The sequence below is a fragment of the Cynocephalus volans genome, chromosome 12, assembly GCF_027409185.1.
Source record: "Cynocephalus volans isolate mCynVol1 chromosome 12, mCynVol1.pri, whole genome shotgun sequence".
Taxonomy (NCBI): Eukaryota; Metazoa; Chordata; class Mammalia; order Dermoptera; family Cynocephalidae; genus Cynocephalus; species Cynocephalus volans.
In genome coordinates this window covers 106,243,767-106,265,984 of record NC_084471.1, presented here as the reverse complement: position 1 = coordinate 106,265,984, position 22,218 = coordinate 106,243,767, and the positions used below count along the sequence as shown (strand labels likewise).

General features: G+C 35.1%; 1 protein-coding gene across 13 annotated transcripts in view; it reads left to right on the top strand.

The window, feature by feature from the left end:
* The window catches only part of RIMKLB (ribosomal modification protein rimK like family member B), a 74,349-nt gene extending 53,528 nt beyond the window's left edge, over window positions 1-20,821 (top strand). For 9 of the 13 annotated variants that reach the window (XM_063115583.1, XM_063115587.1, XM_063115582.1 and 6 more), the window contains 2 exons: window positions 947-1,150; window positions 9,329-12,666. In XM_063115583.1, coding sequence (XP_062971653.1) covers window positions 947-1,150; window positions 9,329-9,792 — 668 coding nt within the window. In that variant the 3' untranslated portion in view covers window positions 9,793-12,666. The other 4 variants (XR_010025014.1, XR_010025012.1, XR_010025013.1 and 1 more) reach the window with 4 other exon arrangements.
* The last annotated feature ends 1,397 nt before the right edge of the window (window positions 20,822-22,218 follow it).

Sequence of the window (22,218 nt, the reverse complement as noted above, 5' to 3'; positions counted from 1 at the left end):
TTGTATTTGGCTTCTCCAGTATGACAGCCAAGAGTCTCAGGCCTCCTACAGTGAATGCTACAGTGAACAAAGAAGCTGCATGACCTTTTATGACCTAATCTTAGAAGTCATATAGAATTACTTCTATTGAATTCTGTTGGTTGCTGCAATCACAGGTCCTCTTAGATTCAACACCTCTTCCCCCATAGGAGGAATTTATTACCCTATATTTAAAAAAACAAACAAACAAAAAAAACACCTCTTCCATTGGCACAAAATAGAGCAGTGGAACATATTAGAGAACTCAGAAATAAACTCTGAAGTGTGTTTAACATACTGCTGTGTTACCATATACTAATATAATGTATTAATATATGTTGTGTATTATATAATATGTAACATGTATGTTTTAATTCAGAGAGAAAATGCTTTGCTAATAAATGAGACTGGTGTTATTGGTTAACCTCCAGAGGAATACAAATCTTTTTTTTTTAAAAAAAGATGACCAGTAAGGGGATCTCAACCCTTGGCTTGGTGTTATCAGCACCACGCTCAGCCAGTGAGCGAACCGGCCATCCCTATGTAGGATCCGAACCCGTGGCCTTGGTGTTTATCAGCACCGCACTCTACGAGTGAGCCACGGGCCAGCCCCCAGAGGAATACAAATCAACACCCTCAGCTCACAACATATACCAAAATAAATTCTAGTTTACCGTAAGCGTTCAGGGGTTGGGGGAGTGGTAGAAGGAGATTATTAACCTTATCTTTATACGTTTTTGTGTTGTCCAACCATACTATAACTAAATTACTTTGGTTAAAACAGTTTTAATGAGGAAAACTTAAAAAGAAAAAGAAATGTAATTGGTTCTGAAAGATCAAATTGGGACACAAGAAGCCTCAGAAAATAGGTATCGACCGCCCAGAGTTTAATGACCTACATGTACTTTTTATTCTTTTTCAATCATAGGCAAAGCTGTTTTCCTGGCTCGAGATAAGCATCATTTGGCTGATCTAAGCCATCTTATTCGCCATGAAGCTCCCTACTTGTTTCAGAAGTATGTTAAAGAGTCTCATGGACGGGATGTACGTGTCATTGTCGTGGGAGGCCGTGTGGTTGGCACCATGTTACGGTGTTCTACAGATGGGAGGATGCAAAGCAACTGCTCACTAGGTAAAAACAATGCAGATGGCTTTCTAGTATATAAAGTAATATTCCAACTTGTCCAATGAGTATTCGTATATAACTACAGATCTTTTTACTTAATAAGTTGAAAAACATGTTATCTTTCATAGGTAAATATGACTCACAGACGTACCATCAATGCAATTAATATACTTTTAGGTTGTTTTTCTAGTAATGGAATTAGATTTCACTGAATCATAAAATGTTTTCCCCCCGGCTTAATTTGTAACCCAATTCATATATGTATGAGATCTCTGACCAGAGTTAGAGTCCCTCTTTGGTAATATGCTTATTTTGTGTATACTTGGAGTTCAATTAAGGTGTTTCCTAACTCTTTTTGTGGGTAAAACTGGTGCAAACAGGATTGCTGATTTTGACTTACTTAAATATGTATATTCTGAGATCTCTTATTGTTGAAATGTATCAGAGCTTAGTCTTTGGGATTTTTTTCTCTTCTCTGTTTACTTTACTTCACAAGTAATTTTATCCAGCTCATGGCTTTAAATACCATTTGTATGCTAATGTTTTCAAATTTCTATCTTTAATTTAGGCCTCATCCCTGAACTCCAGACTCATAAAGTAACTACCTAGTCAATACCTCCAAAACTGGACTCTTAATCTAACTCCCCTCACAACATGTTCTGCCCACAGTTTTCTCCTTATAATTTAATGACAACTCTGTCCTTCCAGTTTAAACCAGCTTCCCTAGAGTCATCCTGATTCCTCTCTTCTCTTACACCCCATGTCAGAAACTCCTTAAAATCCTACTCTCAGAATGTATCCAATGTCACCATCTCCATGTCTAATACTATCTTCTCTTATTTGGATTACCTGTAGTAGCCTCTTAATTGGTATTCATACTTCTACCCTTGCCCTCTCAGTCTCTTCCTGACACAGCAGTGATATGACAGATCCTTTTACATTGCAAGTCAAATCAAGTCAGGCCTTGCTTGAAATCCTCCAGTAGCTCCGCATTTCATTCAGAGAAAAACATATGTTCTTACAGTGGCTACCAGGCTGTACATGATTTGATTCCTAATTACCTCTCTGAGATCTGCAACTACATGAATGAATCTCAAAAACATAATGTTGATTAAAATATGCAAGTCACAGAAGAGAATACATGTGGTATGATTCTGTTTATATAAAATTTAAATATATGCAGAACTAGATAATGCATTGTTGGTAATACAAACATATGCAGTCAAAACTATAAAGAAAAAGCCACGTATTGATAAGCATGAACTTTAGTGTAGCGATTTTTTTCTGAGAATATGGGATAGAGTAGAGCGCATAGCAAATTTGAAAGGTATTAGTAATATAAATCCTACTTTCTACTCTAGAAAAATTCATTCTGCCTTCTTGAATTAGTTCTTCATGTTCCATTTTTATTTTTCCATCATTGTACATGCTTATTAGTTGGAAGAGAGCTGAATGGCATCTTTTCCTTTCTGGGTCACCTTTACCTTCTTACTACCATGAGATTTTATTAAATTACTTTTTATAATTTAGGCAAAAGGAACTAAAAAATTAATTTAGTTTCATATTATGAGGTAATTTGGGTTTTTTGTTAAGTTTGTGTGAGATCACTGAGGCTTATGAGAAGGTGTAAGGAATAACATAAAGGATTCCTTCGTACCCAATAACCAGCTTGAGAAATAAGTTGTCAATATAATTATCCCCTCCCTGATAATTTTCTTCTCTCCTCACTAGATTCAGAACTTGGTATTTTTCTTTCCCATATATATTACTTGTGTCTGTATTCCTAAGTAAGATATTAGTTTATGTTATAAAACTTTGTATAAATGATCTATAACTCTATAAATACTTTTTTCTCCCTACTTAGCCTCATTTGTTAGATTCAGCCATGTAAACACAGGCATTTTCACTGCTCTGTGATTTCACATTTTGGTTGTTTCCAGAGTTGGGCCTTTATAAACATTATTGCTATGAACATTTTTTCGTATCCTTAGGTACATGCTCAAGAGTGTTTCTAGGTTCCCATTCGTGCGGAAGTGGAATTTTTGTGTCATAGTGTATTACATACCTTCAAGTTTTAGATATTGCCAAATGATTCTCCAAATAACTATACATACCTACCTTAGGATTTTTCCTCATTGAGTACTATTTCTTATAGTGCCACCTTCTTGCCAACTTGTAAGATTGGTAGACTTTAAACATTTTGCCGGACTGGTATGAAATTATATCATGTTGTTGTGTTGATTTGCATCTCTGTTGATGTTATGCATCTTTTCAGTTTATTGGTTATTCAGTTATCTTCTATGAATTGCCTGTTGAGGTCTTTTGCCTCTTTTTTTATTGGGATTTTTTTGCTTTTTTGTCTTGATTTGTAGGTATCCTTTATGTAATCTGACTTCAAATTCTTTTGTCAGTTATATGAATTATAGGTAAAGTATTTTCATCCCAGTCTGTGATATCTCCTCTTTTTGATTCTATATTTTGGTGGATGGAAATTTTCAGTTTTCATATTAAGTATATTCATTCTTTTCTTTACATTCTCTGCCCCCCTCCTTTTTTTTTTTTTTTTTTTTACTTATAGGTCCTATTTCTGTATCTCTGCTTTTTAAATTTTTTTAATTGAAGAAATTCTTCTCCATTCCTTGGTTATATTCTATTCTTGGATATAGTCCTCTAAAACTTTGAAAGTTTTGCTTACCATGTTTAGGTCTTTAATCTACCTGAAATTGATTTTGTTGTTCAGTGTGATGATAGAGATCCTGATTATTTCTTTCCCAAGTGAATAATCAACTGGTTGTTTCAACACTATTGAATAGTCTGTTTATCACTGATGAGTAATGTATTGAATTTCCACATATGCATTGGTCTGTTTCAGGGCCCTTTAGTCTGTTGAACTGTTGTTTTCCTGTATGAATATCAATCTTAATTCCTGTGGCATTATGCCTAGATTTTATAGATAAGGAAACCAAGTCAAAACAGTTAAGTAACTTGCTCAAGGTAACATCTCATCAATAATGTAACCAGGATGCAAGTCTAGACTATTTGACTCCAGAGTTGGCCTCCTAACCACTCATTTTACTAATTCTTGAATACCTTGGCTCCAGAATTAGAAAGATACATAGAAGCTATGTAGACATCATCTTGCCTCTCATACTCTTCTTACTGTTTATGAACAATAATAGGATCTCAGTTATGTAAAATTCTACACACACACACACACATGTGGCAGACCTTCAACTAAACGTTAGACAACTATGGTTATCCCAGGAAATCAACTTTCAAGCAGTATTTTTTTTTTTTTTTTTGCAAATACTGCTTTTATTTTTCTGAGTATTTTTTGTTGACCTGAAAAAGTTTTAAGTAGCTTTATATAGATGCAGTTTTATAATGTTATTTAAATGCGATCCTTTCATTCCCCCCCTTCTTTCTTACCCCTTTCCACTCTCCCTTCACCTACTGTCTATATCTGTCCCATTGTTGATTTGCAATTTATTTGCAGTTTTTTACTACTGTGAGCAATAATGCTATAAATATCCTTGTGAATATGCTTTTTTACATACTGGTGCTTTTGTCTTGATGAGTCTCAAGGTTGATATTGCTGGATCAAAATAAATGTTTAATTTTAATAGATAACTTTTTAATTTTAATAGATGTGACCAGATTACTTTCCAGAAAGGCCATAATTTTGTATTTGAACTTGCAACATATTTAAATACCCTTTTTTTCCTCGCTCCCAGCAGCACTAAGTGTTACTGGGTTTGGTTTTTTTCCTTTTTTCTTTTTTTGGTGGTTTTTGTATTTCACTATCAGATGGGAGTTAAATGATATCTCACTGTTATTTTAATTTTTATTTTCCTTACTATTAATGATGGAATTATCTTTTCATAGTTTATCATTCATTTGTATTTACTTGTATATGAATTGCTTTTCATTATATTTGTTCACTTTTAAATTGGGTAGTTTGTTTTTTTTGTTTACCATTTCTGACCAGCGACTTAAGTGCCAATAGACCCCTCTGCCCCCCAAATCTCAGTTAAACAACCAACACCATACAGTTTACAAATTCTCCTCAGCAGAGCGAGCATCACTGCTTTAGAACCTTCAATACAGTTTTAAGTGGTGATGATTGCAATGATCTCTGTCTAGTTTCTGATTTTCATTGAAATAGAGTTAGTGTTTTGCTATTTAGGACATTATATTTAAAGATAGTATAATATTATAGTATAATATTCATTATACTAAAGTTTTTATAGTTGGGTCATTTTAACACCATTTTGGAATGCTGTTAAGATCATTTATGTGTTTTTTGCCTTTAATTTCTTGATGTAGTGAATTATGTTCATATATTTTATTTTTTGGTGGCTGGCCGATGTGGGAATCCGATATTGATACATTTTATATTAAAACAAAAAAACTTTTTAAAAACTACTCGTGCATTTCCAGAATAAAACTTTTTTGGCTTGATACTAGCTTGTTCTTTCAAAAGTTACTCAATTCATTTCCTTCATATTTTACTTAGTATATTTACATCTATTTTCATAAGTAAGATTGGCCTATAATGTTGGTTTTTTTTTTTAGACTTTATCACATTTGGTATTAAGGCTATGCTGCCCTTGTTTAATGCATTAGGGAACTTTCAGTCTTTTCCTAGGGCATTCTATATAAATAAAGTAACATTGGAATAAAGGTTAGCCAAATAAAAAGATGTGAACTCATCTGATCCTTTTGCAGTAGTAGGTAGGTCTTTTATCACCTTCCCAATCTCTTCTGTGATAATTGGCCTGTTAAAGTTTGCCACTTCTTTGGTCAGTTTTGGAAATTTATCATTTGCTGGGAAAACATCCATTTGTGTCTGGTTTCAAATATTTTCCAAAAAGTTTCATGAGATATTTACATATGCTTCTTTTAATCTCTTTTGTCTGTGATTCTGTCTTTATTGTCATTCTTAATATTGTCAGACTAGCTTTTGTATTTTTTAAAGTCTTTTCTATTTTTTCCATTCATTTTACTTTTTGTTTTTATTATCTCTCTCTTCCTCTCTCTCTCTCTTTCTCTCTCTCTCTCTCTTGTTATGAACATGTAATTCTTCTAATTTCAAAATAAAGACACTTCATGCTTAAATATTTTACTCTGGGAACTTTCAGTGTTGGAAGGTTTTGGTATGAAGCTTTTTTTTTTCCTCTTTACAGATGGTTCTCATTTTCCTTTGTGATTTTCTCTTTAATTCACAGGATCAATTTTGCAGTTTCTAAGTACTTAATATTCTTTTGGTTACTTTTAATCATTACTTTCTGATATTCTTGTATTATTGTCAGAGAAAGTAGCCTATACAGTCTCTTTTAAAATTTGTTAAGGTTTTCTTTGTGGCCAAACACATGATTGTTTATTGATAGTATTTGACACAGGAAAAAAATGCTTATATGGATATATACCCTAGTTAGGGGATATAAGGTTATAAAGTAAAGTTTGTTTTGCCTTTTCCCACTCCCTTTAGTTTTCAGAAATTTTTTATCATTTTATTTAAACTGTGTTTTTTATAATCAAATAGCATATAACTAAGTTTTGTCTTTTATTCCCATCTGACAAGTTTCCATTTTTGACCTAAGAAGAAACAGACCAAATACATATAGCAAGGATTTCTTGAGCCAATATAATGATTATAACTGGGTAGACCCATAGATCAGATAGCCCTAAAAATGTGTTGCAAAAAGGGTCAGCAAAGCTTAGCATTTTGTAATCACAAGAAAGGGGGGTGGGGTCGTTAACTTAAATTGTTCCTTATTTTTTATTTTCTAATTTTTGTTGGTTTGTAAGGTACCATTAATTCCATATCTACCCCTGCCCCAAAACCCAGTAAATTAGATGATCAGCCGTGTTTTGCATTTCATAAATGGTTGCCTTCTCTTTCCCTATGCTTATAATCAGATACATATTCTTTACTGTTATTTGGGAAGATAACAATTTCCGCTGATACTCTCTTTCTTCCTACTTCACTGTGCCATCATAATTATATGAAGTTTTGGAATAGCTTTACTTTCCCCTATCTTCCCTTGTTCCTGTTCCCCTAAGTATCAAGTAGTATTGTAGCAGTATTTTCTATATAGCAGTGAACAAAACAGGCAAAAATCCCTGCTTTGATGGGCTTTACATTCCAGTGTTTGGCTGAAATAATTTAATAGTTTTAGTTCAAGTCCATATTAGAATTATTCAATCCCAGGCATTCTTTCTTTATTCATTTGAAACTAATTATACCTGTATTGCAAAGTTCATTACTCCACCGCTGTTTACTCCCCAACTTCATCTTCCTGTATCTTGAGATCTCTCTTCTTAGTCATTTACTAGCATGTTAGTACCTTTTCTTGATTATTGTCCCTGTGGGAAATGTGAGTGAAAGATACCCTTATATATCTGTCTTCCTCTCTGAGAGAATAGTATCTTGGCTTATATTGTAAGAGTCTGGCTTCAATTCTACTGCCTTAAAAGTTTGATCATTGCAAGTTGAATGTCCAAATCTACTTTGAATTTCTTTGTGGGGATAATTTATTCTTTTTTTTTTTTTTTTTTTTTTTTTTTTTTTGGGTAGAGCTCAAAAACTTGGGGGTATTTTTAGACATTGAGATTTAGATATTGAGTTTTTTAAAGTCTTTTCTATAATCTAACTGGGAATTTAGTAAACTATTTTAATCAACAGACTAAGTTTTTCTACAGTTTCAGGAAAATCTCGTCTTTAATTATTGCCTCTTCATCTGTTTGTTTCTCTCCTTCTGGAGAAGGAGATTTTTTCTGATTCAGTTTTCCAAAGTTTTAAATATTTTATGATTTCACCTTATGTTTTTTGTCTGTGCTTTGAAATATTTCTTATACTTCATTTTCTTAGTTAACTCTCAAAAGTGACTGTACTGTTCTTAAATTCCTCTACTGAATTTTTTAGTTTGGCAATTAGTTTTTGTTTTAGCTTCAGAAAGCCTTTTGTGCTGAACTTGAATTCTCCTTAAAGTGCTCTTATTTCTTTCATTCAAGTTGTAGGTGGGTTGTTACTTTTTTGGTGGTTGTCACACTGAGGCTCGCTCAGCTCTGGTTATTTGGAGCATTCCATATAGCCTCAGTGTTACAGTTGCTGGGAAGCACAGCCATTTAATTCGTGTGCCAGTATGCCAGTCTTCTACTGAGGTACCTAAAAGAAGCCCATTTCCTGGACTCCTCTGTTCTTCCAGCCTCGATGGTAGGGAGGACTCAGCTCATCCATCCAGCTACTTTTTGTCCCCTGTGGGGTCAGAGACAGCAGGCATACTCACATAATGCTGTCAGTTTCATCGTGTGGGATATACAGAGCTCTTTAAGCAAAGCTGTTCTCAAAATTCTTTGCTTTTCAGTCTTTAGTTCAGAGCATCTGAAGCTGGTCTCCAAGTGAGAAAATCTAGTTCTACTTCTTTTCTCTCAGATACTAGCAAGGCCCAAGACTTCACCTATACCTAACCAGCTACCTTAAGAGCCAGAGCCTTTTGGCTTAGGAATGGCAAATAGGTCAGAGTGGGGGCTGTAAAAGAAGACAGCCATGTTCAGGTCACCATGTTCTCAGATTCCAATCCGTTTCCTCTGTTTGCATGATGCGTCTCTGTTATTTTTACAGATCAAAAACTAGTAACACTTTTGTCATATGCAAAATAAAGTGGTCTAATTGTATTTATGCAAAAATTCCTTATACTTTGTTCATATTATTGCAAGAAAGATAGGCTTCAGTGAAAGTTTATGTTATTTTATTTCTTATTTTTTTTAAAAGATGACCAGTAAGGGGATCTTAACCCTTGGCTTGGTGTGGTCAGCACCACACTCAGCAGTGAGCTAACCGGCCATCCTTATATAGGATCCTAACCCGTGGCCTTGGTGTTATCAGCACCACACTCTCCCAAGTGAGCCATGGGCCGGCCCTTCAGTGAAAGTTTAATGTCTTCCTTGGAAAACATACCATATTGAAAAAGTACTAAGTCATCAGTTCCTTGAGAGACTGGCTAAGGAGAGGATCCCTAAAGAAGGAAATCTAGATTTCATGTTCCAATTTTATACTAGAATAGTACTATTGTTTTTTACTACTGGTTTAGAAGGGAGGTTAGCCTTGGAGGCCAGCTTTAATTTTACTCCAAAAGTTTATCATCTAGGTAACTTCCTGCCTTATTTTTCTTTTACCAGGTGGTGTGGGGATGATGTGCTCATTGAGCGAACAAGGGAAGCAGCTAGCTATCCAGGTGTCTAATATCCTTGGGATGGATGTGTGTGGTATTGACCTGTTGATGAAAGATGACGGCTCCTTCTGTGTCTGCGAGGCCAATGCAAATGTAGGTTTCATCGCCTTTGATAAGGCTTGTAATCTAGATGTAGCTGGTATCATAGCGGACTATGCCGCCTCCCTTCTGCCCTCTGGCCGGCTCACCAGGCGTATGTCCCTGCTCTCCGTGGTGTCCACGGCCAGTGAGACTAGTGAGCCGGAGCTGGGTCCCGCAGCCAGCACTGCTGTCGACAACATGAGCGCAAGTTCCAGCTCTGTTGACAGCGACCCCGAAAGCACGGAGCGAGAGCTGCTCACCAAGCTCCCAGGGGGCATGTTCAACATGAACCAGCTGCTAGCCAATGAAATCAAACTTCTGGTGGAGTGACTCCACCGGTAAATAATTAACCAACAAAGTCCTTGTAAAACTTACTTTCTTTTTCTTTCTTTCTTTTTTTTTTTCCTTTCCTTTTTTTAAACCAACTTGCAATGCTGTTCATGGAGGATGCTCAGGAAGATGAGAGAAAATTAGTAGGATTAGCTGGGGAGAGGAAGAGGGAGATAGATGAGACCTCTGCTAGAGAGATGTTACTGGTTTTCATTTACAAATCCTTCCGATAGAGGCAGAAGAGTTGGGATATAGAAAAATGTCGAGTTCTCATAGTGATCTTTTTAAAGTACTAAAAAATGTATATGTTCTCAGGCCATGAGGAACATATAAATTTTTTTCATGGTCCCTTGCTTTTACTATTGTACAAAAAATTTGTTTTGGTACATTTGTCCAGTAGCATAACTTCACATTGTGTTGCAAGATTTGTTGTAATGGGTGAGAAAAGGCTGCCTAAATTACAAGAATTTTTTTTTATATATAAAAATCTGAAAATTCTGTCATTTCCCTATTAACTAGCAACTTTAGTTCATAGTTGTTTATGAAATCTGAGGGGCTCTTTTATTGGGATTTCTTATTTTGGTGTTTTGTCAGTTTTTTTTCCCTTAATTTGGGTGGGGGAGAGCAAAGTGAATATAACCCAATAAAGGCTTTTTAATGACAAAATTGGCATGTTTGCATGATGAAAGGGAAATGAACAGTATTGCAATGTCTGGTATACAAAATAACATTTATTCAATGTAGATAAAAATACACTAGTTTAAAATATGTGCATAGACTTGTATTTGTTAGTGTTTTAGTCTCTTTTGAAAGATATATGCTCTGTTAATGTTGCATTTTTTTTTTTTAATACATGCTAGTCTAACATTCCCTGCTCTATGCCTGCATCTTTAACAATGGCCAAAGTAAAGAAAATGCTACCTTTTCTGTTAACAAGACACTGACTTGAAACATGTACATTTAAAGCCTTTTATTTTTTCCTTTTTTCTTTTGGTGGTTGGGAATTTAGAGAATAGGACAAAGAAAAATATTTGTGGGAGAGGGGTGGCAAATCAAGGGCCTATAAGTTCTTAAGTATAAAGCTGAAGTGATTTCTAATGCCAGCATTATATATTTGCATTTTTCACATTTTATGAGGGAGCATATATGTATGTGTTTGCACGCATGCATGTGTATGTTTTGCTTTTTGCTTACACCAACCAATCAAAAAGGATAGATTCTAGAAAATGGAGCATGATGGGAAACACAGTTTTTGACTTTAAAAAACAGATGAGTTGTTTTCATAATGACTCCTCTGGGGTGGGGGTATTCACCTAAAGACACAGGGAGAATAGATGCTTCTTAGACCTTTTTGTGTATATGTATGTTGTTTGGTTTTTTGTTTTAGATTGTTAAGTGTATGGTTTATTCAAGGCTACATGCTTTTCTTCAATGCTTCTGGCTATGCTTTTTCTCTTTTTACACATAGGATTTGAGGTGGGCTGGAAGTTTTTGTTTGGGGACTTATTTAGCAGTATTGAGTCTCTTTAGCCCTACTCTTAAGCCTTCAATACTGTCTACTCTTTATGTTCTTTTACTTTCTGAGTTTATAAGAGCCCCCAAACTGCATATAATATGAGCCTTTAAAACATGGGTAAAACTATTGCAATGATGGGTTTGGAAGGTATGTTAAGAAATGGAGATGCTGCAAAGCTCAACGTAGTTTTTTAAACAGCAAGTTCCATCTCCCTACAAATCCCCTGAAGCTTTTACCCAAGCCCTTTCTTGCCTCTCCAGTGCTATTTTTCTTCAGATGGACCTTAAATACAATTTCTTGGACACTACTAGAGAAACTTCGAGGCAATAATAAAAGATCAGTATTAACCAGCTCTAACAGAGGTTTGATTATGCTTGTACAGTTTTTCCCCCGTTTTAAAAAGGAATGTAATAAAATTTGTTTTTTCCATAGAATTAAATAATATTAAAATTGAGTGAAAGGTTGATTGTTGACGAATAGAATAGTACCTCTAATCTGTGCAGTGTCTCATTTCACCTCAGAAGAAAGATATATAAGAGGAGTTTCTAATTTATGTTAGGATAAATTGCTTCTAACAGAATTTGGCTTGCACAGGGTTATGGGGGATTCATATACCACATATAAGTACCTCTGATTCATTAACAGAAAGAAATACATGGTACTTCTTTCACTGAAGACCATACTTTGGAGGGTGCATACTATTTGGCATAGAGAAATAAATGAGGAAGGAAGAACCACTTAATCAAATCACCATTCATATATTCATGTAGAGACCATGTGGTTGCCACATATATTATTATACATACACTTTGAATAGTTATATATCACATGAATGTGGATTAATGGATTTAAAAACACAAATTGAATCACATTTTCATTTCAGGAAAACTTCAAAGTTTGTGTTGGTGGTGTAAGGGACCAGGGAAAATATAGTTAACCTTTCCTTAACTTTTGCCAAATTAGCCAACTATATTATAAGAAAGATCTGAAATTATTTCACCAAAGTGTTACTCACTGTTTATCCATCTTTTGTGCATTTACACTATATTAAAACATAGCTTAACCAACCTATTTCTGGATTGTGCACTCACATGTTAGAATAAAAAGGGCAGGAATGGTCATCTTAGACTTTAAAAACATGGATATCTTCTTGAAATCCCTCAAAAATTAAGGTAAAGAGTAAGAATAAATCATTCTGGAAGAACCCAAAGGAAACAGCAGCAGATATTTAAGTGAAAGTTAAATTTATTTTAACAACTGTTTAATAACTTTTGTGTAATCTTCATTGCTATGATTAAAGTTAAAATGTACTTATCAAATATATGTAATCATTATTATGCCAAAATATGAATTATTGTAAATTTTGTGTATATTGTTAAAATTGTAATTCTAAATTGTATTTTAAAAATAATTCTTTCTGATATTGTTTTTGTGTCAACCATGATGAAAACTGGACTTTTTATACCTATCTTATACATACATAAGTATGAACTATTCCATTTAAAATTTTTAATAGTTTTTTTTTTCTTTTTTGGTGTCTATAATTGATTGGTCATTTCTCCTGGCTTTTCTTCAATGAACTTTGAAATCTTTCTGTATGTGTTATCAATAAGAAAACTATCCTGGAACATTGGAAAAATCCAACAAGAGACTTGCTTTCATCAAGCATTTTATCAGACTTTGAGAAGGTATCGAAGGCATTGAGAGCAGTCATTGACTTTGAAAATCATCTCTTCTTTTTCTTAAGAAGAAAGCAGTGGAAAAACAAATTCTCTTCATTCAGTGAATCCCCAGTTTGGGGCTTGGGGGGTGCTTAGAGACATTGTGAAATCAAATCTTATGTTATATTTTTCTCCTGGCTCACTTTTTTTGAGAAGGTTTATGGGCTATTTGGCTGGTGTGACACGATCCCCTCCTAAGAAAATGTAGGTGCTCAGACAGGTAACCTCTGCTGCTACTGTTTTTTTTATGTTTGTTTGTTTAATTTTGTTTAAAATTTGTTTTTGTTGTACTAGGATTTTTAAAAATGTAATATATTGCAGGATTTATAACCAGGTTCACTGCTTTTTTTCTTTTTTTTTCTTGCAAAACAAAAACAAAACAAAGTTTCATTTAAAGTACATTTAGGCGCCTTTGAAGCTTGGATTTTGGAATGTTTCAGTAGTGGACAGAAATCTGCTGTTGGAATCTTCTAGTCTTCCAGGTTTAATTTGAAATGTTTTTAGTTTTGTTTTGGATTTTGTGTGGTATTTTATTTCCTTTTTACCAGTGCCCTTTGCCATACTGTTTTGGGATGGCTGCCTAACTCTAGTGAAAATTCTTTCTATATTAACAAAAGTTTGGCCTTTAAAAATTCCTTAATGTTTTGCATTTTAAAAAATTGTTTTTAAAGAAATATTCTAACTGCTTGCACTGTTACTGTTCTTTGCCAGCCTTTTCAGGAGCCAAAAAAACAAATACAAACAAACAAAAAAATACCCAGAGAAAAACTTTCCTTCTTCCCCCTTCCTGATGATGAGTGAGAAGTATTGAGAACTTTCGGTGTCAGTGCCCTTCTAAACTCCCCTTCCCCCAATAATGCAGCTGTATAATGAATGGTAAATGCAGCGGTTTGGATTCAGGCACAACCCCGGCCTGCTTGCAGGTAATTTGACTCTTTCTCCTTTCTTTCCGTCACAAGGCTAACTTTACTTTCATTTTTTAAAAATTTTCTGTTTTTATGTACTTTAAAGGCAACCATGGTTTGTTATAACTATCATTTTAAAAAATACATAACTGTAGCAAATAATTTGATTAAAGAAGACCTTTTGTGGGTAAAATTTGAATTGGTTGGGATGAACTCAGGACTTCGGGAATTTTGTTTAGCCATTTAGATAACTCCATTCCTTGCATATATGTCTATAATTAAGTATTTCAGAGTTTGACTTTTGGCTTTGTTTTTGTTTTGGGTTTGTTTGTATCTTCCATTGTGCTACTCTGGCTTAAGCTTTTTCAGGGGTTGGTGTTCCGAATACACAGTGAGCTCACAGTATAAAGACATCAATTAGGAGTTGACAGGTATGGAAAACTAGAGTTTTGAAAAGGTAAAATTAGGTTCTAGGTAATATACATGGTAAAGACTCACCATAGCATTCAGTTGACTTAGTAGTTCGCTTTCTGTGACATCATTAAAAAAGTTAAAGGGAATGATGAGACATAGATAATAGAAAGCATTTGGTTATTTTAGGGGTAACGCGATTTGAGAATTAATCATTTTAGCACTTCTGAGACACTATTTCTAACAAAGGTAAATGTGACCAGTTTGAGATTATCATGAATCGTGTTTTAAACATTCAAAAATTACGGGTTTAAACAGATAGGAGGGCTATTTCTGAAGCACAGGATGGCTGAGCAGATTAACCAAGGTCATAAACTAAAGTTAGTGGCAGGAATAGGAATACACCTTGTCCATTTTAATAGCCTTCCTGTTAGTTAATAAACTACCCCTTCTGTTTACCCTAGTCTACCTGTCCCTTTCTCCTTTCTTCTATCCTTCCTAAAGTTTTAGCTTATAATAGGATATTTTATCATTCTGGGAGATAATCCCCTTTCTAATAGGTAGAATTTCATTGAAAGTAGCCAGGACCTTTTCAAGATATACTTCTGCATAATTTTTATCATGTGGCTTTATGTGTTCTATCCAAAGAGGCTGTAAGTCCAGTAAGTCACTAATAAGCGAATAGGAAATCCTGGCTTGTAATGCTGTTGCTATACTGCTGATGGAATGCATGTAATATGTCATTAACCTGTTCTGTGCTTCAGTTGACCCATATAAGATAAGGACAGTCACTCCCCTAAGCATCTTAAGACAAAATATTTATATGTTGAACTGAAATTTACTAACAAAGGAATCCCTACTGCACTAGTATAGAGATTTATGATGTATGCTGAAAAAGGCTTGTTCGTGAGAACCTTGTTCTCTTGCTGATAAGAATAGCCAGTATTAGAACATATGGATAATGTAATTACATAGGGCGTGGAGAGTTTAACAACCTCCATTCTGCTTCCCCCATTGAATACTACCAACTTGTTATGAATAATCTTGCTTTTAGATCTCACCATACTCAAACTTAGTAGGTGGACCTTATGTAGCGTATATACCTGGCTGCTGTTGTGGGGTTTGGGAACATGAGGGGTGGGGTGAACTGTTGTTGTTTTAGGTTTCAGTCAGACAGACATCCCTGTGCCCCAGTTCCCAGAAGCACAGCAGGCCTCTAGGAGCATCCGTGGGAACGGCGCAGTCCTGACATCACCAACTCTCCTGCTCAGGCTCATCCCATATACAGAGGTCAAAGGGTGGGGTTTGAGATTGGGGGAAGGAATGAGAAAGTAGAAACAATGTCACTGCCGTGCCACTGTTGACTAGCCTTTGGTGCTTATGTCAGTGTTTTATTTCCTGGTTTTTTTAAGTTGGCAAAACTGTACATATTTTTATTTGGGGATGAAAGTAGTGGGGGGGAGGGTGGGAAAAAAAACAAGCCATTACTGTTACTACTAGTTCGTTACTGGATAATAACTAAAACAGAATAAATTTGGAATGTAGGCCCCAGCAGTGAACGGAGTGGGAATAGAAATGAATCTCAGGATTTTAACAAACAGAAACATTTATGTTGTGTTATTTCCCAGTTCTCCTACAACTGCTATTACATTTGTCATTCTGTCTCCCTTTTTTCCCCCTTATTCTTCTATACATGTAAACAGTCTGAGGAACAGTACATTCATGGTCAGTCCTTTTTAAAGGACTTAATGAATTTATTACTCTTTGCAAAAGATATACCCAATGCTTATATGGGCATACAAATGCTACCCTATTTTAAATGTAGGTGGCGTATGTGTTCGTGTTTTAATGTATTCAGAGCCATTGGGCAATAAGCAGTCCAGAACATTGAAAACTCAAGCAGGTAAAGCACCTAATACCCTTAGTTTCTAGAATTACTTTAAATAACTCTTTTTATATTGCTGCATCTTCCACAGTTCTCTGGATAGTCTATGAAATTAAAATTTGCAGGAATTGTAAACTACCTAGTTGAAATCTTAAGTTACATATTTATTATAGATTGTAGAGATAGGTGCGGAAGGAAATTATAACAGAAAAGAAAATGGCTCCTTCAGATGGCAACTGCTGAGTGTCTAAATCTTTCCTCTTTCTTTCTTTTTTAAAAATGTTTAATTCTCTCAGCTTAGCATGACCAACCATTGATCATACATTGTTTGATTTTCTGTGATCAGGATTTTTGTTCCTGATTTTTGGGGGGAAGGTCTAGGGGAGACATGAAAAAGTTGGTGCACATGCGAAAACATGAAATGTTAAAGGAGTCTTTTCTGTTTAACCTGAATAGTAAGCAAGATCTTTTTCTATATACCCTTCTGCTGCAGCAGAGAAATAAACTGGTAGGTGGCAGCAGAGAAAGAAATTCTTCAGATTGATGACTACTGACTTAAAATCTGCATAGGAGAAGCGATACAGCATGACATACCAAGTGAAGCAAGGGGGGCAAAAAATGGAAACAGGACTAAGATTCCTGGATTTTGACTCCAAATGGTAAGTTATTTTCAACTATAAGAGTGTTTTAAGTCTGATACCAGTGTTATATGAGTTATATGGTTATGTATTGTAGTATGCAGTCATGGTTGCCTATAAGTCCTTGCCTTAGTTTGAGTTTGACCTAACTGGTGTACTATCATTCTTCACTTTGAAAAATAACTAGCAGTATGTAAAATTAGGATTTTCTCCCCATTACGTTGATATATGTGAACTTTTTGATGGCAAAAATTACGCTGACAGTAAATATGATTTTTTAAAATCTGCAAGAGAAATGAAATATGCTTTGTTAACCATTTTATAAAAATAAAAGGAAGTCCCCATTTTATTGGGAGCACTGGAGGGATAATGAATGTAATTGGAAAAAAATTATGGGGAGGGAGATATTTTCTTCAGCTGGTTGTCCTTTTTAGTCTAGTCCTATATCCTCGTCACTGTGCATGCTCATCAGTTCCACTCTGCCTGTTCACCTTTCTCTCTTGCTTATCTGTCTCTGCTTTTGTCCTTTTTCTCTTTTTCTCTCTATCTTTATACCTCTCTTACCTCTATCTGTTTCTCTCTCTTATTCAGTCCTTCTGAATTTTACTTACCCAGTTTTGCCATTTTTTCATTTCTGCCTGCGTGCGTGCATGCGTGCGTGCGTGCGTGCGTGCGTGCGTGTGTGTGTGTCTCCCTGTTCTTGTCCCATTTCCTCCCTCACTCTCCCCTTTTCATTTGCATTCTGTCCTAACTGCCTGGCCATCTACACTGCCTTTAGATATGTGAATCAGAGTACCAGTACTGTGATTCTTTACATTGTAAAATTTGACTAGGCTGAATAGAAGAAATTAAATGATATTTTGAAATTCCCTAGAGTTAATGAATTCCTAAATTTATAAGATGCAGACCTGTTTACTCAGTCAACTACTTGCTTATTTCAACTATAGTATCTTTATTGTTTCTGGCAACCAAGCTGTTTAAGATCACTTGGACAGAAATAAAGGCATATGGTTCCTAATCTTAGATTTTTAACTTGGAGTTAACTCTGATTTTTTTAAGTCTCTAAAGGAATCAGAAAATGAACAAAAACAGTATTTTAGAGATGCACGTACTAGACAAGATCAGTTTTTAGTCTTTTAACTGAAGGTTAAAATTCTAACTGGTCTAAATCTTTATTCTAGGTTACATATGTGAACATTTTAGAAGCATTTTTATTAGTGCTCTTTAAAGTAGCACACAAATAATTGTTTTCAGGCATTATAGTAAAAACAGGATATCTAGAGGAGGTGAGATTAAAACTGGAAAGTTTAGTCATCTGATATTGAATGGAAAAAAGAAACTCAGTTTCTCTCACTATATTCTCACAAAATGCTTCTGACACCAGATGTATAGGGATTTCTTCCCACCAGCAAGTAAGCAGGCAATTCTTCAGCAGACACCAGCTGGGTGTCTTCTAAGTCAATTCAGTTCTGACATTATCTACCTGATAGCACTAGATAACACAGGTTGAGGTCTCAGTCCCATGAGACTGCCCCACTCCCTTTTGTTGCCTTTTGTTGCCAGTCGCAAGCCCCAGGTTATTTTGCCTATGCTTCTGATTGACCGGATATATGTTGGGGTTCCCACAACTCTCTCCTTGGGTTTGATTAATTTGCTAAAACGACTCACAGAATTCAAGGAAACATGTTTACTAGTTTATTACAAAGGATATTACAAAGGACACAGATGAAGAGATGCATAGGGTAAGTTGGGGGGAAGAGGCACAGAGCTTCCATTCCTTGTTTGGGCATGCCACGCACCAGGAATCTCCATGTGTTCAGTTATTAGGAAACTCTCCAAACCCTGTCTTTGTGAGTGTTAATGGAGGCTTCATTATATAGGCATGATTGATTTAATCATTGGCCATTGGTGATCAACTTAACCTTCAGCCCTCTCCCCTCCCTGGAGATTGGGGGGTGACCCTTTAATCCTGTCTTGGTCTTTTCAGTGACCAGCCCTCATCCTGAAGCTGCCTACGGGTAGCCGGCCATCAGTCAGTTTATTAACATACAAAAAGACACATATAACTTTGGGGATTCCAAGGATTTTAGGTGTTGTCAGGAAACTGGAACAAAGACCAAATATATTTCTCACAATATCACAGATATCTTAAATTTGCAGATAAGGGAACTAAAGTCTCAAGAAGTTAGTGACTTGGCCAAGATAACAGAACCAGGACTAGGATCCAAGTCTCCTAATTGTCAATTTAGTGCTCTTTGCAGTGTATATCATGCATCCTTTAACATCGACTGTAGTTATTGAACAAGTGCTCTGCAGTGACAGCTACAATGTCACAAAGCTGTCACTGTTGGTACTTATGGTTATCTAATACAGGGTGGAGAGTCTAGACAAATAAAGGATATTAAGACAAGCTGTTGATGGTTTACATACAGAATTGTTAAATATTTTGCATGTACATTTATTTGTTATACATCAAACAATATAATTATGAGTACATCATTTATAAGGCTTGCTGCTGAAAAGGTATACCTTGTTAAAATGAGATACAAAAAGGCCTTCATGTTCTCTGCAATTTCTGGTCATTGGAGAAGAGAAATGGATTCCTTAGGTCTAGTGTGCTGTTGTTATAACCCTCTGCCTCTTCTTTGCCTACCTTTCATTCCTGTTCTGGAAAATGAATCAATCTACAACAAAGATAAACTTCTTATTGTTTTGAAAATTTATTCCTTTCAGATTTTTAGGCTAGCAGTGGGGTAAGTGGATACTTAAGTAAGATGAATATGTTTACTTGGAATAATAGGATGTATAGTAACATGACTCTAGAATAACTGATAATTGTCTAAATATGCAGTGAATTTTGTTTCTTTTTAAAAAACCATGTAAAAAGTCATTGTATCGGTCCATTTCTGTTGCTTATAACAAAATACCTGGAACTGGGTAATTTATAAAGAAAAGGAAATTTATTACTTAAAGTTTTTGAGGCGGGGAAGTCCAAAGTCCATCTGGTGGTGGCGACAGTGACCACACACTGCAAGATGGTAGAAGCACAGAAAAAGACAGACAGACTCTCCTCTTCTTTTAAAGCCCCCAGAACCACATCCATGGCCACCATTTTTTAATCCATTCACTACTGCAGGGTCCCACAATCCAATCACCTCTTCAAGGCTCCACCTTTCAATTACCGTAATACGATTTCCTACCCTCTTAACAGTCACAGTGGGGGCTAAGTAAGTTTCTAATATATAAAACTTGGGGGAAACAAATCAAGCTTCATTGAGTTTGGGGGATTTTGTGAGTTTTGTATTTTTTTAAAAAAATTGTCCTAATGCCAAAAAACATTATGTATTTTAGCATTAGATAATATGGTTAGGGGTTCTAAAATTTTTAAACAATTTTACGTTAATCAAGAATTTTGTTCAGTATATAGAAATGTTAGTGCTTTAGAACTGAAAGAAGATGACCAACTTGAATCTTCATCTGAACCAAAATTTATTGCACATTCTGTAATTTATTGAAAATTTAGCCTAGAACACTAGAGTAAGAACATTAAAGTTGAATTTTGTTTGGGCATTTTGGTACAGTAATATTTACAAGAAATTTTAATTTGCCTCAGTTTTTGTCACTAAGACAAAGAATGGTAATAACAAAAAACTGGTATGGTTTTTCTTATTCTAGCCAGTTTGTGATATTATCACATTAGTTTATTTTATCTCTTTTTTCTCATGCTGATTATAGACTGTTTAAATCTGTGATTTAAATGAGTTGTATGTGTTTTTTCTCCCTAGGTTCTTTTGAAGTTACCAGTGATCCTTTTTGCTCACCTCATTAACAAGAAGACAGACTCTGTTTTTTCAAGTGGAGAATAGAAATACACAGAACAAGGAAATAATAGCTCTAACCTGTTTGATTTAGTGTGTTTTCTAAAATAAAAAAACCATGAACTGGAAATGAAATAGCATGGAGTATGACTTCTTCTTTTGGCAGCTGTTTCTACCTACTCCATCCTATGTGAATTCATTGTAGTCCAGATATCTAGACTTGATGTCTAGCTCCACATGTGTCATTATCTTTATTTTTTTCTACTTGTCACCTTTTGCAAGATGAAATCCTATTTTAATCTCTGAAGAAATGCAAGCTCTTTTTGTTTCATCCTGACAAGGCTTTGACATATACCTATCATACAGCCTTGCCCACTATGGTTTTTTTGTTTTGTTTTTAAAATTTGAATTGTCATTATAATTGTACATACTTATGAGGTACAGTCTGATGTCTTGATACATAAATATGTTGTATAATAATTGAGTCAGAGTATTTAAAGTATCAGTTAATGCATGCATTTATCATTTCTTTGTGGCAAGAACATTCAAAAGCCTCTTCTCTAGCTGTCATGTAGTATACAAAACTTAACCATAGTCACCCTACTGTGTAATAGAATGTCAGGACTTATTCCTCCTATCTAATTGTATTTTGTGCCTGTTGGCCAACCTCGCCATATCGTCTCCACACGCTCCCACCCCATCTCTGGTAACAACTGCCCTATTCTCTGCCTCTGTAATATCAACTTTTTTTTTTTTTTTTAAGATTCCACATATGAGTGAGATCATGTTTTATTTGTCTTTCTGTGCCTGGCTTACATTTTAATCTTGATGAGAGGCCCTAGTACTTTTGATGAAGACTAGGTTTTGTAGTCAGATATTGATGCACATTCTAATTTCATTATTTAATGGTTACAAGGCCTTTGGACCAAGTCACCCTCTTTAAAGCCATAGAGGAGGATTTGTAAAAAATGTAAATAATTGTACCCACTTTACCAGCTTAATGTATATGCATTAGCTATGCTATAATACATTTATAGTGCTTAGCACTTACTTGAGTGTTTAGTAAATACTGTCCATTGATTCTGTAAACCTTAGTTATTCATATCTTATTCACAGCTACTAAATGTTCTTAATCCTAAAGTTGGACTATGAAGTTTACATTCTTTTTTTGGGGGGAGGGGCACAGCTGGCCAGTACAAGGATTGAACCCTGGACCTTGGTGTTACCAGCACCATGCTCTAACCAACTGATCTAACTGGCCAGCCCTATGTTTTCTTTCTTGGTTTCCTGTATTTTTTTCCTTTAGACTCCATTCACAAGATCTTGTGGTTGGAACATTCTATTTGTATGTATTGTTGTGGTGTTTCTCCTACTCTATACTGAATTGGCTTACTGAGGAATTTTATATAAGAAAAACCTCTTAAATCATTTTTGTCCAGACTTTTTACCCCTCACAAAATAATTGTCTTGCTCCTGAATTTGGAGAATTAGGCAAATAAGGAGCATGCGTACATTGCACCTAAGGAATAATT